At 41.8% G+C, this 19,254-nt stretch overlaps 1 protein-coding gene and 1 non-coding gene across 4 annotated transcripts in view; one reads left to right on the forward strand and one right to left on the reverse strand.

Moving 5' to 3' along the window:
• The window catches only part of LOC118675217 (phosphatidylinositol 3-kinase regulatory subunit gamma), a 92,170-nt gene that overhangs the window by 67,307 nt on the left and 5,609 nt on the right, over positions 1 to 19,254 (forward strand). The window contains exons 8-10 of one of the 3 annotated variants that reach the window (XM_036347550.1): positions 2,825 to 3,001; positions 13,007 to 13,081; positions 13,518 to 13,688. In XM_036347550.1, coding sequence (XP_036203443.1) covers positions 2,825 to 3,001; positions 13,007 to 13,081; positions 13,518 to 13,688 — 423 coding nt within the window. The remainder of the gene's footprint in view (positions 1 to 2,824; positions 3,002 to 13,006; positions 13,082 to 13,517; positions 13,689 to 19,254) is intronic. The other 2 variants (XM_036347551.1, XM_036347552.1) reach the window with 2 other exon arrangements.
• Positions 14,236 to 14,342, reverse strand: LOC118677788. The gene has a single exon (XR_004974514.1). It is a non-coding gene; the product is annotated as a U6 spliceosomal RNA (small nuclear RNA).

The raw sequence follows: 19,254 nt of genomic DNA on the forward strand, positions 1-19,254 counted from the left end.
CTCCTCCTAAATATTAGCTCTTGCTCACCCTGTAGAACTCAGCTTAGACATGATTTTTTCTAGAAAATTTTCTCTGATTCCCTAGACTAGTTTGGGGTCTTTTTGTCCCTATACCTATAGTATCTGCTCCCGACCCCTACTGTAACATTTACTGAATGTCCCACTTATGAAACTGCAAGCTTGTTGAAAGTAGGGATGTTGGCTTATTTTCCTGATAGTTACAGCACCTGTTATGGTGCGGAGAGTACATAGTGGTACTCACTGAATATTTGTTGAACTGAAAATCAATAGCAGCAGTCTGAGAATAAATTGGAGGCGGAACAAGACCGAGGGCAGTTTGAGCAGCTGACTGACTGTTGCAAGTGGCTGTAGTCTTATATCATCAGGTTAAAAGATGGTGAGGGCCTGAACCAGAGCAATGGCAGGAAAGGAGGTGGAGTTAATGGACATGGTGAGGACTTGAGGCCTGACCAGGAATGATAGGTGTGGGATAAGTCAAAGTTTACTCCTACTGACTAAGGGATGGTGTTATCCACAAAATACAGACAGCCCTCGGTTACATCGGACTCGACGTACATCGTTTTGTGGTTACGTTGCCATCTACCATTTACTTATAAAAAAAATGTTCTGTCATGTCGACATATGTACATATGTGCTTTATGGTTTTTATTATTTATTTACTACAAGTAAAGGTCAGGAATTGTTATCTTTCTTTTAAATTTTTTTTTACTGTTTCACTTCATTACTGCTGTGTATGTGCTCCATGCAAGTGACGTAGGTGCTTACGTAGGTGGGTTCCGACTTACGGCAAAAATCGCATTACGTCGCGCCGTAGGAACGGATCTCCGATGTAACCCGAGGACCTACTGTAGAGAGTCTGAGGAGAGTGTGGGGTTAGAACCAATGAGTTTGAGGTTCCTTTGAGAACCCAATGGAGTTGTCTGAAAGGCTGTTGGATTTGGAACTCAGGGTACAGGAAGGATTTGGGAGGCATAAGTGTGTAGGTGATGGTAGATGGTAAGAATGAGATTACACAGGGAGAATGAGCAGTATGAGAACTATTGGATCTGGCAACCAAAGGATATTGTAAGCTTTTATCAAAGCAAATTTAGTGGAATATTGGAAGGCTGAGCCAGAAAACAGTGGGTTGAGGAGTGAAGAAGTGGATAATAAATAAAAATGAATCCTATTCATTGAGTACCGCTATATACTCTCCGCACCGTAACAGGTGCTGTAACAATCAGAAAAATAAGCCAAGAAAAAAGCAAAATTATTTCTCATGTCCAAAGTGTTAGTGAACTTATTTGTGCAAAAGAATAGGGCTGAGTGGTGTGAGGCAGTATAGCCTAATGTTAAAACATGGGCTTGGATTCTGTGTTGAATATTTACTAGCTATGTGATTTTGGGTGAGTTACTTAATTCTTAGGGCCTGTTTCCTCCTCCATAAACTGTGGATAATATCTTGTTGAAATGCCATGAGAATTAAGTCACACACACACGCACACACACACACACACACATTCATTAATGATGCAGAAAGGCATGTCTGTGTGTGTGAGTGTATCTTGGCATTTGCAGTCAATAGCAATTATTAATAATGAAGAACTAGAAAAGATTTTTTAGTTCAGTGTAATGGGAGGTAAAGTAACATGATGACATTTTAATAGTAATATAAAACCACATATTGAATGATGAGTAGTGTGGACAATTGTGCCTTAAAAGGAGGATTCAGAGCACAACAAAACTTTGTGTGCTGGAAAAGATTATAGCCACCACCTACTGAGTATTTACCAAGATGTGCTAGGCATTGTTAAGTCCTTTTACATGTATTATCACATTTAATTTACACAGTAACCCAATGAAGTAGGTACTATTTAAGTACCCATTTTAAACAGAAGAGGAAATAAAGGCTCAGAGAATTTAAATAACTTGCCCATAGCCACACAGTAAGTGATAGGCCAGAGACTCATACTTAGGCAGGCTGATTGCAAAGTCATTGCTCTTAACTGCTATTTTGTGTTATCTCATTATGTCATCCATATTGCTTTTCTGGTATTTGTTCAATCATGGCTCAATCCAAAGCCCAAACAAGGGCTTTCATACTCTGTCTTTTGTTGATTTTTTTATTTTTATTTTTAGAGAGAAGGAGGGAAAGGGAGAGAGAGAGATAGAAACATTGATGAGAGAGAACATCGATTGATTGGCTGCCTCCTGCAAGCCCCTCACTGTGGCTGGAGCCCACAACCCAGGCATGTGCCCTGACTGGGAATCGAACTGGCAACTTCTTGGTACATGGGTCTACGTTCAGTTACTGAGCCACACAGACTGGGCCATACTCTGTCTTTTGGTTCCATTTTTCTTTGTGTTGGCTTCATCCTCAGGCAGTCTTTCCCTATGAGAGTGCAGTATAGCAGCTGGGAGTCCCTAGAATCAAATACATACTCATAATTTAGCAATCCAGGTGGAAAGAAAATCTCTATTTACAAGAGTAGCAAAGTCCTGGAATTGACTCTCATTGAGTCAGTTTGGGTATCACTCCTATTCCCGAGCCAGTCACTGGCCGGAGGGTGTGGATAAGACGGAATGGAATACTTTTATTGGTCATGCTGGGTTGTGTGGATGTTCACCCATGAATCTAAGATGAGGGCAAGGAACCCATACTACAGGGACCATCAAGGTGCTATTACTAGAAGAGTGGGAATGCATATGGTCCAGGAAAAAACAGCAGATGTTGACTACACTTAAGATATTAGGCTCTGCTCCCACTATAGAATGCTTCTGCTTGATTCCTATTTTAGCCTTAATATGTCAAATACTTTCACAGAATTATGATGAATTATGACAAATTGAAATCCCGTCTGGGTGAGATTCATGATAGCAAAATGCGTCTAGAACAAGATTTGAAGAAACAAGCTTTGGACAACCGGGAAATAGATAAAAAAATGAACAGTATCAAACCTGACTTGATCCAACTGCGCAAGATCCGAGATCAACACCTTGTGTGAGTAGTGTGGGAGGGGTGGAGGGCAGAGGGTACCTCGAGCACCAGATTTCTGCTGGCACTAGAAACGTTAGCTTTAGAAGAACAGATTTGTAATTAAGAAATGGCCAGTAAGAATGTAGGAAAGTATTCCTATTAGTAGTAGGGTTGCCAGAGTTGACCTGCAGTCAATGTGTGGGAGCAATATAGGACTCCAATCTGTACAGATGCCTTGGAAGTCTCAGAGGGTGGCTGTGGCATGAGCAAAGTGATGTAGCTTAAAAAGTACAGAGTAATGTTTGCCTAAAACACAAAAACCAGAATCTTTGGTTACATATTAGAACCACAGAAATGGAAATTGCCCTTCATGGGCACAGGCAAGGACACTAGTAGTGCGGGCCAGTAGATAAGTATACAGAACAATCTATTGAAGAGTTTTTATATCTAAGAAATGAAATTCTGTATTTAAGTAATAGAAATGTGTTGATAGCAAGCATGAAAGATAATTTGATCTGAAGAGTGAAACCTAATTTTTTAATATTATGGAAAATGATACGATTTAGCTAGATATAGGAATATTATTTAAATATAGATTGAAAGATATATTATCAGAACAAATTGTGTGGATTAGATTTTTAGGACAAATGACTACTTCAAAGAGAAAAGTTGTGAGAAAAGAGAATATATTAAGTTTAGTTTTAGGAAATGAATGGACTGTTATGAAATATGTTTATGGGTTTCATGCATGTAAAACAACTCAATTCAAATTCCTGGCAGAAGGCATCTGTGTGTTTTCCATAGGTATCAGGCTTTTTTTGTGTGTGAGAAAGGGAGAAGGGATAAAATACAAGCTTAGAAGCTGGAACAGTACTGTTGAGTTTCAGTAGAGGAAAATTTTATTTATTTATTTATTTAATAAATATATTTTATTGATTTTTTTACAGAGAGGAAGGGAGAGAGATAGAGAGTTAGAAACATTGATGAGAGAGAAACATCAATCAGCTGCCTCCTGCACATCTCCTACTGGGGATGTGCCCGCAACCCAGGTACATGCCCTTGACCGGAATCGAACCTAGGACCTTTCAGTCCGCAGGCCGACGCTCTATCCACTGAGCCAAACCGGTTTCGGCTTATTTATTTATTTTATTTTAAGATCTTTATTGTTGTTTTTTTTTCCCCAATCTTTATTGTTGAAAGTATTACGTATGTCTCCCTTTTTCTCCCATTGACCCCTCCTAGTCCACCCCCGCCCCAGGCCTTCACCACCCTATTGTCTGTGTCCATGGGTTGTGCATATAAGCATACAGGTTTTTTGGTTGATCTCTTCCCACCTACCCATCCACCATGGCCTTCCCTCTGGGGTGCGACAGACTGTTTCATACATCTGTGTGTCTGGATTTAGTAGGGAAACATTTAAGGTGATTGTTTTGGGGGCAAACAGTTATAAGTACACTATGCCGCGTAGTCTTTAATAACACTCCCCTCTAGAGACCATTTCAGTTTGCTGTCACATGTACAGAGCATACAGAAGAGCTTTGGAAACAAGGCAAGGAGATGCCCTTATCTAAAATCAGGGTGTGTCTGCTCTTGGAATACTGACATGGTTCTGGTCACATAATGAAGCTGAAAAAATGCTCAGGAAGTTGTTGCCATGAACCAAAGGAATGAGTGGAAGCACTTCTTTGGCCTGGAAAGCAATGAGATACTAAGAAATACACCATCCAAATGGGCACGAATAAGTGAGGCAACTGGACCTTAAAAGTTCCTTTAATGGGATAAATAAACCAAATGTAAAAGAGAGCTTAGACAGCATCATGGATGATAAGCCATGACCTGCTAGTAAAGATAGTTAGGATGTTTAGGGAGACACAGACAACCCTTATCTCTCTTGGAAGGATTGCTTCAGGTAGGAAAGTCCAGTGTTCCACAGTCCATACTTTGATGTTCCTAGCAAAGACAATACTAGGTGTGGTGGACTGGATGTGTTCCAGGGCTGAAATTGTGTAGTCAGTGCTGAAGAGGAGACTCGTAAAAGGAATTTGGTTGTTTATTTGTAATTCGTTTTCATGAGGAACTAGTTTTCATGATTACCATTTACTTTTCTTGGTATTCATAAACCTAAATTCATAAATTCAAACTAAAGACTAACTTACGATAACAATACAGGTGTACTAATGATGAGTTTTGAGTAACATGTAGTAAGGGAGTTTACAGCTAAAGCGTTCTGTGGAGGGGTGGTATGTTTTGTTATATTTTAAAACAATTTTATTGAGATATAGTTTACATCCCATACAATTCACCCGTTTCAAAATATATAATGCAATATTTCTATCATATTCATAGATAAGTGCAAGCATCACCATAATCAATTTTAGAACATACTCATTATGCCAAAAAGAAACCATGTATCCTTAACCTTTCTTCCCCCTATCGCCCTATTCCCTCCAGCCCTAAACAACCACTAATCCATTTTCATGGCAGAGAATGTCATCATGGAGTACTGCCAGGAAATGAGTGGAGCAAAAGTCCCTTGTCCCCCATCACTGCCAAATCGGGTGCTTCCTCTGCCCCTAACCATTGGGCCCTGCCACCTGGTTAAATAGTGCTGTTCCAGAAAATTCAGAGGTGCTCTGCACAGTGCTCTCCTTATTGGCCACCAACAGACTCTGCATCTTAAAACCTCCTGCCCACCGTCCAGGGTGCCTTGTACATGGGGCACCCTTTTCTTTTGCCCATCTCATCATACAGCCAGGCTCTAGGGAAGCATGAATTTCCCTCCAGGACTTCTGCTTCAGCTTCAAAGTATGTTTTTGGTATTACCTTCTCTCAGGGGCTGCCTAGTTTAGTCCTCTTCCTTGGACTGAAACACAAGCACTTTTTCTATTAGGGGGTAGTAGTTGGGTTGTAAGGCTAATTCGACCTTTAGAAAGGATACTGTATATTCACTAGTGGCCCAGTGCACAGATTTGTGCTCATTGGAAGAAAATTAATTAGAATTCCTGGGGAAGTGCCGCTTGAAGGGCCTCTGGGGAGTGAATGGGAAAAAAGAAAAAGAAAGAAAATTCATGCTCGGGTCTCTGGCTTGCTGCACTGGCTCTGGTGCAGGGACTAATGCAGGCGGTCCTGGGTGGAGGCCAGCAGCGGGGGTGAGGGGGGTTGGTTAAGGTGGGGCGTGTCTGGCCAGACATGCCCTGGAGCCAACCTCCCATGGTCCCTCCCCAGCGGACTGCACCTGCCACGGCTCAGGGCGGCTGTGGAGTAAGCAGGGATCCTCCGGCAGGATCCTGAGCCTGACCTGCAGGAATTGGGCTGAAACCGGCTCTCGGACATCCCTCGAGGGGTCCTGGAATGCAAGAGGGCACTCTGCAAAGTTGCTGTTGTACATGGTTTGGAACACAAATCGAGTGTGCAGTAAACCAGATTCAGGGCTGACAGTGCCCCAGGAACAACATAACCTATGGCTGAAGGTGGAAGCGCTGAAGGTAGAAGCGTGTGCTGGCCCTGCGAGGAATCGGGCTCCCTCCTCTGTGGTTGCAGGGTGTGGCACCCAAGAACCACCGCTGCCAAGTCACCAGAGCTCGGCAGCTCCTGCGTTGAGCGTCTGCCTCCTGGTGGTCAGTGCACGTCATAGGTGTTGGCTGTTCAAACAGTTGGATGTTCACTTAGCCTTTTATATATAGATAGATAGATAGATAGATTTTTTCCCCCTACTTGCTGGGTTAAGGACTAGGTAAGAATAACTAACACCAGCTATTTTTTCTCTTGTTTTTCTTAAGATAAGTGTAAATTGACTACAGAGTAGTTAGTATTTTTCCTGTTTTTAGAAGAGAATACTGAAGCATAAGTAGAGGCTGATTAAAACCACACAATTAGTGGGATGAGAACTGGATGTTGATGTTGGTGGAAAATGGGGTCCTGCCACAAAGTTGATGAGAACTGGATGTTGATGTTGGTGGAAAATGGGGTCCTGCCACAGAGTTGATGAGAACTGGATGTTGATGTTGGTGGAAATGGGGTCCTGCCACAGAGTTGTGAGGAAAGCATTTTGGGGACCATGCAGGGGAAGATGAGGTGTGATGGTAAGGTTTTTTGAAGCTGGAGCAAACACAAAGGACTGTCCTCAAGTGCCCGGAGTCTGTGTCTCAGCCATGGGCAGGTGGTTCAGCTTCGTCCTGCTGTGGAAGAAGTGCAGCCTTGTCTTCATTAAGCCCAGAAGAAGGGCCAGGGTCCAGAAATTCTGTACATTAGTTTAGTCCATGCTAAAGCTTAGTCCGGTTTAGCTTCTGTCCCCCTTTGGCTAGCTTACTCTGTTCTCCTCTGCGCTGGGCTGCTGTATGCAGGCCCGTGCTTTCCGAGCCACACTTGGAGCCTGCACAGCCAGGCGGGCGCTCGGGCTCCCTGTGGCTGCCAGGAATGCATGGCTGCTGGGGAGGGAGAACACAGGTGTACAGTGCAGGACCAAATGGGCGAACAAATGCGTGCTACCTAGTGAGGCCTTTGTTAAGCTTTGATGATAGCACTTTGGGCTTTCAAACTGACCAGTCTCTTTCCCAGTGCTCTGTGGGCTTGTCCTTCCCCTAACCAGTCAGGTCTTTTCCCAGATTAGACACGGTCCCTTTATGGTTGCCATCCTGGCTTCTACTGGGCATTCGCTTAACAGAAGAATTTCCCCTTTATTGTTTATTCTCCCCACCCCCATAGTCCCTGCAAGGGGACCGTGGTGCCCAGGGAGGCTGGAGAGTAGGTCCTTCCTCCCCATGCAGGGAGGGAGGGAGGAGTGTTAATCCTCTTGGCAGAACAACATGGCTATCTCCTGGAGTGTGTGAAGCTGTAGCTTCCGACCTAATTAAGCTTAGCCAGTTTTGCTCCCTTCTCTTTATTAATATCTAGGTACCTATGTTAACAACATTAGGTCTTTTTATTTTTTGGCCTCAGCTTTTTCCTCTAGAATGTACTATTTAGGAGTGATCTAGGCATTAATCATAAGATAAATATGAATTGCCATACTAAAGTCACTTGAGCTTTTTCAAAATCATTTTAAAAAAATATATTTTATTGATTTTTTTACAGAGAGGAAGGGAGAGAGAGGGATAGAGAGTCAGAAACATCGATGAGAGAGAAACATCGATCAGCTGCCTCCTGCACACTCCCCACTGGGTATGTGCCCGCAACCAAGGTACATGCCCTTGACCGGAATCGAACCTGGGACTTTTGAGTCCGCAGGCCGGCACTCTATCCACTGAGCCAAATCGGTCAGGGCCAATTTTTATTTTGTTGTTGTTAATCCTCACCCGAGGATATTTTTCCATTGATTTTTAGAGAGAGTGGAAGGGAAGGGGGATAAATAGAAACATCAATGTGAGAGAGACACATTGATTGGTTGCCTTTTGCACATGGCCAGGGATCGAGCCTGCCACTCAAGGTACATGTCCTTAACTGGAATCGAACCCAAGACCCTTCAGCCTGCAGGCCGATGTTCTATCCACTGAGCCAAAACAACAAGGCAAAGATAAAATTTTTTAAGGATAGAAAGGTTTGGATGATAAGAGTACTTAGAGGAGGGTATCTGGATATTTTGCTAATAAAAGTGGTGGTATAGGAGGGGGTTTGTTACTAAATAAATTCTATCAAGATTATACTAGTTGTTTTCTAGCTTCACTAAGCATATGAAATGGAACCCAGGTTAACTGAAAGACATGTCTTATTGAGAAAGGCTGTGAAATCTATCTAAAAGAACTTTAAATTGGTGCGATGCCAAGTTATATAGTGTACTTGGGGTTGACCATGAAGATTTATTAAAAACAGCCCACCAGCAAATACTTACTATTTATTGAATTTCTACTATGTACTGGCACTTTTCAGCATTGGGATTAGCCATGAGCAAGACAATCCCCTTTTTTTAAAGCAGCTTACATTTTATTTTATTTTTTTTATTAAAAGTATGTTTTTATTGATTTCAGAGAGAGGAAGGGAGAGGGAGAGAGTTAGAAACATAAATGGTGAGAGAGAATCATTGATCAGCTGCCTCCTGCATGCCCCCTACTGGAGATTGAGCCCACAACCTGAGCATGTGCCCTGACTGGGAATTGAACCTGGACCTCCTGGTTCATGGGTCAGCACTCCACCACTGGGCCATACCGGCCAGGCACAGCAGCTTACATTTTAGTGGAGGAGACTGTCAAGAGAAGAAATGCCCAAACCTGTAAAAATTTTTATGAGTTTATTTGAGCCAAACTGATGACAGTTGCCAAAAGACAAAATCTTAAGGGACTGGGAAAACGCTGCAAAGAATGGTGATTCATTGGTGATAGATTAGGAAGGCAGGAGAAAGCAAGGGTGTGGGGCGGGGGGGCATTGGGCGGGGAATCTCTGGAATTGGATGAAAAGTAAAACAAATAGACACACTTTTACATAGGTGGTATAGGAGGATAGTTAACAGTTAACACGATAACAAAGAGGCGATTTGTGGTCTCTGCTCTGGTGTGGTAGTTGTGCTTTGAGGGGTGGGAGTGGAGGGGGGAGAGAGGAAATTACTTTGATATTCCAAAGGTATGTTATCAGGTATGTTATTATAGATGCACAAAAAAGACAATATGCAGGCTCAGTTAAGGTGAAGATTGACCTTTGTTATGGAAAATTACTGGCCATGAACGGTTTTTAGTTAAAAAGTTTTACTTTCAGACCATCCTATGTAGTTACTTTAGGTCTCTGAGTTTGTAAGACCACCATGTAGGCCTCCCCTGAACTTGTCAGGTTTAGTATGTGGCCCCTTTTCAGCCACAAGACAAACATTAAGAAGTGAAAATACAGAGAGAACCAAGATGGCGGCATAGGTTAACGCCGGAGTTTGCTGCTTTGAACAACTACTTCAAAAGTGAAACCAAAAAACGGAAGGGACATCACCCAGAACCACAGGAACGCTGGCTGAGTGGAAGTCCTACAACTAGGAGAAAAGAGAAACGCATACGGACACTCAGAGGAGGCGCAGTGCTGAAGTCAAATTCTGAGGTGCGGAGTGCGCGGAGCGGGCTGGCGGCGGAGGGCGCGGTTGGCGGTTTCAATCGGGAGGGAGTCGCAGAATCTGAGCTCCAGATCCGGGCGAGTCTTTAGGGACCCAGACTCAAACGGGAGAAGCGGGACTGTCTGGCTTCGGTCAGAGCGAGTGCAGCTTTCTCTCCGAGGCTTGCAGCGGTCGCTGGGACTCAGAGAGGCAGAGCCCCTGGGGACAGGACTGAGAGCCGCCATAACTGCTCTCTCCGGCCCACCCTGTTGATCCTGTGCGACCCGCCCCGCCCAAGCCCTGCACACAGGCACTTGCCGGATAGCCTCAGGCAAAGGCTAGATTAGCACCTCCCTAGAGGACAGAAGTTCTCTCACTGCTGACACAGCTGATTCTCATAGCCACTTGGCCTGGAGGTCAAACCCTCCCTGGAATTAGCTACAACAATCAAGATTTAACTATAAGACTGCGAACAAAGACCACTAGGGGGTGCACCAAGGAAGCATAACAAAATGCGGAGACAAAGAAACAGGACAAAATTGTCAATGGAAGATATAGAGTTCAGAACCACACTTTTAAGGTCTCTCAAGAACTGTTTAGAAGCCGCCGATAAACTTAATGAGATCTACAAGAAAACTAATGAGACCCTCGATCTTATATTGGGGAACCAACTAGAAATTAAGCATACACGGACTGAAATAACGAATATTATACAGACTCCCGACAGCAGACCAGAGGAGCGCAAGAATCAAGTCAATGATTTGAAATGCGAGGAAGCAAAAAACACCCAACCGGAAAAGCAAAATGAAAAAAGAATCCAAAAATGCGAGGATAGTGTAAGGAGCCTCTGGGACAGCTTCAAGCGTACCAACATCAGAATTATAGGGGTGCCAGAAGATGAGAGAGAGCAAGATATTGAAAACCTATTTGAAGAAATAATGACAGAAAACTTCCCCCACCTGGTGAAAGAAATGGACTTACAGGTCCAAGAAGCGCGGAGAACCCCAAACAAAAGGAATCCAAAGAGGACCACACCAAGACACATCATAATTAAAATGCCAAGAGCAAAAGATAAAGAGAGAATCTTAAAAACAGCAAGAGAAAGAAACTCAGTTACCTACAAGGGAATACCCATACGACTGTCAGCTGATTTCTCAACAGAAACTTTGCAGGCCAGAAGGGAGTGGCAAGAAATATTCAAAGTGATGAATACCAAGAACCTACAACCAAGATTACTTTATCCAGCAAAGCTATCATTCAGAATTGAAGGTCAGATAAAGAGCTTCACAGATAAGGAAAAGCTAAAGGAGTTCATCACCACCAAACCAGGATTATATGAAATGCTGAAAGGTATCCTTTAAGAAGAGGAAGAGGAAGAAAAAGGTAAAGATACAAATTATGAACAACAAATATGCATCTATCAACAAGTGAATCTAAGAATCAAGTGAATAAATAATCTGATGAACAGAATGAACTGTTGATTATAATAGAATCAGGGACATAGAAAGGGAATGGACTGACTATTCCTGGGGGGGAAAGGGGTGTGGGAGATGCGGGAAGAGACTGGACAAAAATCGTGCACCTATAGATGAGGACAGTGGGTGGGGAGTGAGGGTGGAGGGTGGGGCGGGAACTGGGAGGAGGGGAGTTATGGGGGGGGAAAAAAGAGGAACAAATGTAATAATCTGAACAATAAAGATTTAATTAAAAAAAAAAAAAGAAAAGAAATTTAACAGGCAGATGGCTGTCCTAGCAAATGCTGGCAATGCCTCAAACACAGTGTCTCTGCATTCATTCTCTTCTAACAGTGTGCTAGAGAGGCGATAGGCACAGAGGATGTGGCTACTAGGGCAGGGGAGACAGGAGAAGCTGCTGAGCCAGAGAGGCCGGAGAAGCTGCTAGGGCGGAGAGCTCAGATACCGCTATGATGTCAGGCAGTGAGTTTAGAGGCAGCTACTCAGATAGTAGCTACAGGTACACAGGCTATTAAGGCTGTTACTGCTGTGTGGGAAAGATGCATTTATCAGCCGGTGTGTGGCTACCTGTATAGGACTTACTATGAAGAACTATGTTGTCTAATGGCTCCTATAATAAAGACTCATTCTTATACACCTACAAAAAAAAAAAAAAGAAGTGAAAATACAAAACAATTTCAGGCAAGGGCTAAGAAGATGATAAAATACGGAGAGTGACTGGGGGTTTGCTTTAGTTGGGACAATGAAGGCAGTCTTCCCTTGAGGGAGGTATTTAGGATGAGATAAGAATGAACAGGGGCCTGGTTGGGAGACTGCAGTGAAAGAGTTTTTATATTCCACTGGTTTTAGACCATCAGCTACCTCAGTGGTTTATATCATTTTACATCTAAAATGTTGTATTTTCCTGGCTGGGTGGCTCAGTTGGTTTGAGTGTAATCCTGGTACGCCAAGGTTGTGGGTTCGATCCCCGGTCAGAGGACATAGGAGAATCAATCAATGAATGCATAAATAAGTGGGACAACAAGTCGATGTTTCTCTCTCCTTTCCTCTCTCCAAAATAATTTTTTAAAATGTCGCTGTATTGTAAAATACTATGATTTGCCTGGTGATGAAATAAATTCTGTGGTTTGCTTATGTGCAAGTATAGACCTTAAAATTTTGTTTTAGAATTTTAAACTCAATATAGAGACCACATAGGAATTGATTCCTCTGGCTAAGTGGAAATCACAAATATGTGACTCCATACTGATCTAATGATTTCAGCAACGCGTGTCTCCAACTGTGTTTGAGTGTAAGTGTGTGTGTGTGCTTATGGTAGTAAAACCTTCTAGAAAAAGAAAATGCAAAGTGAGAAGTCTCATTTCAAGTTAGCTCTTTGTGTTTCTGCCTTTTTGCAGAAAGTTGAAGGGAAAGTAATGGAGAAACTAGTTTAGGGAAATTTCTGGCCACTCTGTGGGATTGGGAAAAGTAAGAGGTTTCTGGACTCTGGAAAGTTGGTTGGCTTGGACGCAGTTTGCACAGATACTGACACTGCTATCTTCCCTCTGGCAGATGGCTCAATCACAAAGGAGTGAGACAGAAACGTCTAAATGCCTGGCTGGGAATCAAGAATGAGGATGCTGATGAGTAAGTTCTCTCTGTACCTTTCTGTCAGAGGGCTTTGTTCCCGATCTAAGACCTGGGCCTTCTTAATACATGTTAAATATTGGTTTTTATTGTCATTTGAGGACACTGAATTAGGAACTTTGCTCCTCTTTTGAATTGAATTTTCTAGAGTACCCTATAGGCATTTGAGTTCAGAGACCTGCCTAACTATATGAAACAAAAGCATTGGTCTGAAGGTCATTCAGGCATCCACGTGTCAGCTTGTTGGATGAGACATGTGAATTCTGTGCTTTCTGTACCATAGCAAGTAATGAAGTTGTTGAAAAGTATCCAACTAATTAGAATTTCATTTTATCATTTTATGGATAAAGATTTAGAAGAGAGTTTTATTTGTGAATTTGCTTTCAGATATAAGTAACCTGATTGATAGAATAATACTTTAACATTTAATTTTTAGGACCTATTTTATCAATGAGGAAGATGAAAACCTGCCCCATTATGATGAGAAAACCTGGTTTGTTGAGGATATCAATCGAGTACAAGCAGAGGACTTGCTTTATGGGAAGCCTGATGGTGCATTCTTAATTCGTGAGAGTAGCAAGAAAGGATGTTATGCTTGCTCTGTGGTGTAAGTCTTCCTGGGAGTACAACCTTTTGAAAACTTCTGCATTGATTAAAAGAAAATCAGTCTCTCATAAAATTCAGTAAAATTAGTTCAGGTGCAGTAATGAGGGCTCAGGGCTTATACCATTAATATTTTATTTTTAATTTTATACACACACACACACACACACACACACACACACACACACACACTAGAGGCCTGGTGCACGACATTCGTGTACTGGGGGGTCCGGGGGCTCCCTCAGTCCAGCCTGTGCCCTTTATCAGTCTGGAAGCTCTCAGGGGAGCCCTGGGGAGCAGGCCTAAGCCGTCAGTCGGACATCTTAGTGCTGTCACAGAGCCTCCCGCCACTGCCACTGCGCTCACCAGCTGTCAGCCCAATTTGTGACTGAGTGGCGCACTGACCACCAGGGGGCAACTCCTGTGTTGAGCGTCTTCCCCCTAGTGGCCAGTGTGCATCATAGCAACTGGTCGCTCTGCCATTTGGTCGATTTGCATATTACCCTTTTATTATATAGGATTAAATTCTTATTTATTTATTTATTTATTTTAAAAATATGGAACGCTTCACGAATTTGCTTGTCATCCTTGAGCAGGGGCCATGCTAATCTTCTCTGTATCGTTCCAATTTTAGTATATGTGCTGCTGAAGCGAGCACTAGGATTAAATTCTTTATTGTTTAAAGTATTACATATGTCTCATTTTCCCCCCACTGATCTCTCCCCAGCCGTTCCCACTCCCCAGCCGTTCCCACTCCCCAGCACATGCCCTCACCCCCCTACTGACTATGTCCATGGCTTATGCTTATATGCATACATACAAGTCTTTTGGTTGATCTCTTAGACCAGTGGTCGGCAAACTGCGGCTTGGCAAACCGCGGCTTGCGAGCCACATGCGGCTCTTTGGCCCCTTGAGTGTGGCTCTTCCACAAAATACTGACTTCTGCTCATGGGCCACAAAGTTTCAATTGCACTGTACGTGCGCGCCCACATGTGGTATTTTGTGGAAGAGCCACGCTCAAGGGGCCAAAGAGCCACATGTGGCTTGCGAGCCGCGGTTTGCCGACCACAGTCTTAGACCATTAGTATTTTATAAAGAAATCAGTTTCTTTAGGAGAAATGATATCTGAAATCATTTTAGGGGTTTTAATTTAAATGGTAAGTAGATTAGGCCTTGCAGTATTGCTATTGGATTTTAAGTATTTGTGAAAAGTAATGTGAGATCTTCCATTGAAAAGGTAACTTAATTCTTTTTTTAAAATATATTTTTATTGATTTTAGAGGGGAACGGAGAGGGAGAAAGAGAGAAAAACATCAATGATGAGAGAGAATCATGGATGGCTGCCTCCTGCTTGCCCCCTACTGTGGGAACCAGGACCTTCTGGTTCATAGGTCCACACTCTACCACCTGCCTCGCATGCTGGGCATCACTTATTCTTTAGTAGTCTTCTGCGTGCCTAACTTGGTCTTCATTATCAGATTTAGGAAGGCTTGATTAAATAGAAATGTTTTTACTTCAGCAGAAAAACTCTATCTAAATTTTGTACTTAAATAGTATTCTGTTGGGTAGTGATAGGTAATGTTGGGTGTTTTCCATAAGATCATCTTATGAATTTGTTTGGAAAAGCCTATGTAACTTTTAATGGAAAGTGAAATTCTGGGGGCAACTAACCATATGTTGGTCAGATTTTTGCCTAAGTGTTATGTATATTCCTTAGAAAGGCAAATTTCTTCATTGACAAAGACCATACTTAGATAAGAGGCTTAGTATGATGATTATGAGAGCAAGCTTTGGTGCCAGATGTACTGGATTCAAATCCTGACTCTGCTCCTTACTAGATGTATGATCTAGGGTAAGTTACTTAACTTTTCTTTGCCCAGTTTCATTATCTATAAAATAAGGATAATAATAATATCTACTTGAAGTTTTTTTCAAGTACTTAGTGACTTAATATATGTAATGTAACGTGTGTTGATCAGTGCTGGCTCACAGTAAGTACCTTACTATATTATTGTGATAGTGATGCTACTGATGGACATGGCAGCAGGCAAGCAAAGATGACCAAGTGTTTTTCCCCTCAAAGAGGGCAGTGTGGTGAGGATAAACAGAAGGTACTCATTAACAGAGTGCTCAATGCTTTACATGATCATCTATCTTGTCTTTAGTGGTCTACCTCTGTCATTGAGTCAGAGTTTGAGTCCAAGTTTACCTGGTTTCAAAGCCCACATTTTTCTATTGCAACACACTTCATTTCACAATTAAATATTGAAGATAAATAGAATCACTGTGAAATGGTATAATTAGTTGCCTGTGCACATGAAGAACTGTTAATTCTGGTGGAGAAAAAGAGGATTGGGAGGTTTTGCGGAAGAGGTGGCATTTGAGCTGAACTTTGAAAGGATGAATAATGAGATACCTATGGGCAGGAAATGGGAGGAATTGAAAAGTACATTGGATTACTGTTTTCCAGAGATAGGGCTACTTGGAAAACCTTTCATTTCTCTGAAACATGGACTGCTCAAGTTATATGAGTAGAAATGGCAGGAGAGGATGGTTCTTGTAGGATTTGAGATCTTTTAAGAACAATAAAAAGAAGGAAGGTGATAATCCCAGTGCATTGGTTCCTCACCCTCACCCCAGGTCACTGGGTCGCAGGCTCACATAAATCCAGGGAGACCAAGGAGCAGCTTGAATATCTTAGGGAGCTGTGTATTTTTTTTCTCCTTTTTTTAAAAAAAAAAAAAAAATATATATATATATTGATTTCAGAGAGGAAGGTAGAGGGGAGATAGAGATAGAAACATCAACGATAAGAGAGAATCATTGATTGGCTGCCGCCTGCATGCCCCCCGCTGGGGATTGAGCCCACAACCCGAGCATGTGCCCTGACCAGGAATCGAACCCTGACCTCCAGGTTCATAGGTTGACATTCAGCCACTGAGCCACGCCAGCCGGGCTTTTTCTCCTTTCTTTAGCCACAGCCTTGGCCAGACTCAAGTCCACAGCAGTGTGGATTTCCCTTGCCTATTAAATCCAACTACAGTCATATATCAAATTGGAGTTCACATTGAAGATTTTCAGAAGCAAAGAGTCTGGCATCACAAAAACTTCCAGTTGTTTGGTAGCCACTCTGGCTACAGGAAGCCTGCTTACAGTGATCTCCAATCATTAAGACATTTGCTAAAGGAGAGACATGAATAAGTTCAGTTTTTTAGGAGACACTCATACCAAAATTAAAATGATGATGTAGTAGGAAGCAAAAGCATGGAACACCTTTGTTTTTCCATTTTGATTTTTGTTAATGACATCATAAAAAATCTTCAGAATTATCTAACTTTATAGCCTTCTGAGAATAAAGACCTACAGTCAGCAGTGCATATATTTCTCTAGATTAGGGAGTCAGGTAGTGAGCACTTGTGATCTTGTTGTTGCCATTTGGGATACAAAATTTGATTAGGGATAGAACAACTAGATAGATAAAGGAGGAAACAGAAGACTTGAACAGACTATAAAACAGCTCGACCTAACAGACATGTTTAGAATATTCACCTACCAATAGAGGACACGTTCTTCTCAAGTGCACATGAAACATCATTCAGGATAGACCACAGGTTAGACCACAAGTCTCAATAAATTTAAAAGGATCGAAATAATATAAAATATGTTTTCTAACCACAATGGAAATAAATCAGAAACAAAAACAGAAGGAAATTTGGGAAATTTCACAAATGTGGACAGTAAACACATTTCTAAATAACCGGTAGACCAAAAAAGAAAATAAGAAAAGGGAAATTAGAAAATACTTTGAAATGAGTAAAAACAAAAAAACATATAAAAACGTATGGAATGCAGTGAAAGCAGTGCTAAGAGGGAAAGTTATAACTATAAACATTTATATTAAAAAGATCTCAATAGCCTTACCGTCTTCTACCTTAAGAAACTACCCTCCCCCCACAAAAAAAGAAGAGCAAATTAAGCCCACACAAACAGAAGGAAAGGAATGATAAAGATTAGAATGGAAGTAAATGAAATAGAGAATTAAAAACAATTGAAAGTCAGTGAAACCAAAAGTTGGGACCAACAAAATTGACAACCTCTAAATTGACACACACACACACACACACACACACACACACACACACACGACACAAATTACTAAAATCAGGGTGAAAGAGGAGACATTACTTGTAGTCCTTATAGAAATTTAAAATGATGATGAGGGAATACTACAAAACAATTATATGCCAGCAAATTAAATAATCTAGATGAAATGTACAAATTCCAAGAACACACAAACTACCAAAACTGACTTAAGAGGAAATAGAAAATCTGAAGAAAACTGTAGCAAGTAAAGAAGTTGAAGTATTTATTAAAAAAATAAAACTACCCACAAAGGAAAGCCCAGGCCCAGTTGGCTGTACTGGTGAAGTCTATCAAATATATTTTAAAGAATTAACACAAGTTCCTCACAAACCCATACAAAAAATAGAAGAGGAGAGAACACTTCTCAGCTCATTTTATAAGGGTAATATTACACTGATAGCAAAACCCAAAGTTTTTTTTGTTTTTGTTTTTTTAAAATCTTTATTGATTTTAGAGAAGGGAGAAGGAGAAAGAGAAACATCAATGATGAGAGAGAATCATTGATCAGCTGCCTCCTGCACTGGGGATCAAATCTGCAATCCAGGCATGTACCCTGACCGGGAATCAAACCGTGACCTCCTGGTTCAGAGATCGATGCTCAACCACTGAGCCATACTGGCCCATACAAAGTTATCACAAGAAAAGAAAACTATAGATAATTGTAGTAGGAATTATCCCAGCAATGCAAGGGTGGATCAGTATAAATCAATCAACACAATAACCCATGTTAATAAAATCAAGGACAGAAATTACACGATTATTTTAGTAGACACAAAAAGCTTTGATAAAATCCAATAACTCTTTTTTTTGCAAGGCAAATATCTTTACTTCCACCTACATTTTTGTTGTTGTTGTTGTTAATCCTCGATCGAGGATTTTTCCCATTGATTTTTAGGGAGAGTGGAAAAGAGAAGGGAAAGACAGAGAAACACTGATGTGAGAGAAACACATTAATCAGCTGCCTCCTGCATGAGCCCCAACCAGGGCCCGGGCCGGGGAAGAGCCTGCAACCGAGGTATGTACCCTTGACCCGAATCAAACGACCCTTTTGGTCTGCAGGCCGACACTCTACCCACTGAGCCACATCAGCTTGGGCAATCCAAACACTCCTTTATTTTAAAAAACACTGAACAAACTAGGAGTAAGGCTACTTCCTCAACCTGATAAAGAGTTACCTGTGAAAACCCACAGCTAATGTCATACTTAATGGCTGAAGACCGAATGGTTTTCCCTAAGATAGGAAAAAGACAAGGACGTCCACTCTGACCACTTCTAAATATTGCACAGAAGGTTCTGCCAGGGAAGTTAGGCAAGGAAAAGAAAGAACAGGCATCCAGATTGGAAAGGAGTAAAATAAATGAGTTCATCAGGGTTGTAAGTTAAAAGATTAGGATACAAAAATCAGTTGTATTTCTATATACTAGAAT

This window comes from Myotis myotis, unplaced genomic scaffold, assembly GCF_014108235.1.
Source record: "Myotis myotis isolate mMyoMyo1 unplaced genomic scaffold, mMyoMyo1.p scaffold_m19_p_2, whole genome shotgun sequence".
In the NCBI taxonomy this organism is placed as follows: Eukaryota; Metazoa; Chordata; class Mammalia; order Chiroptera; family Vespertilionidae; genus Myotis; species Myotis myotis.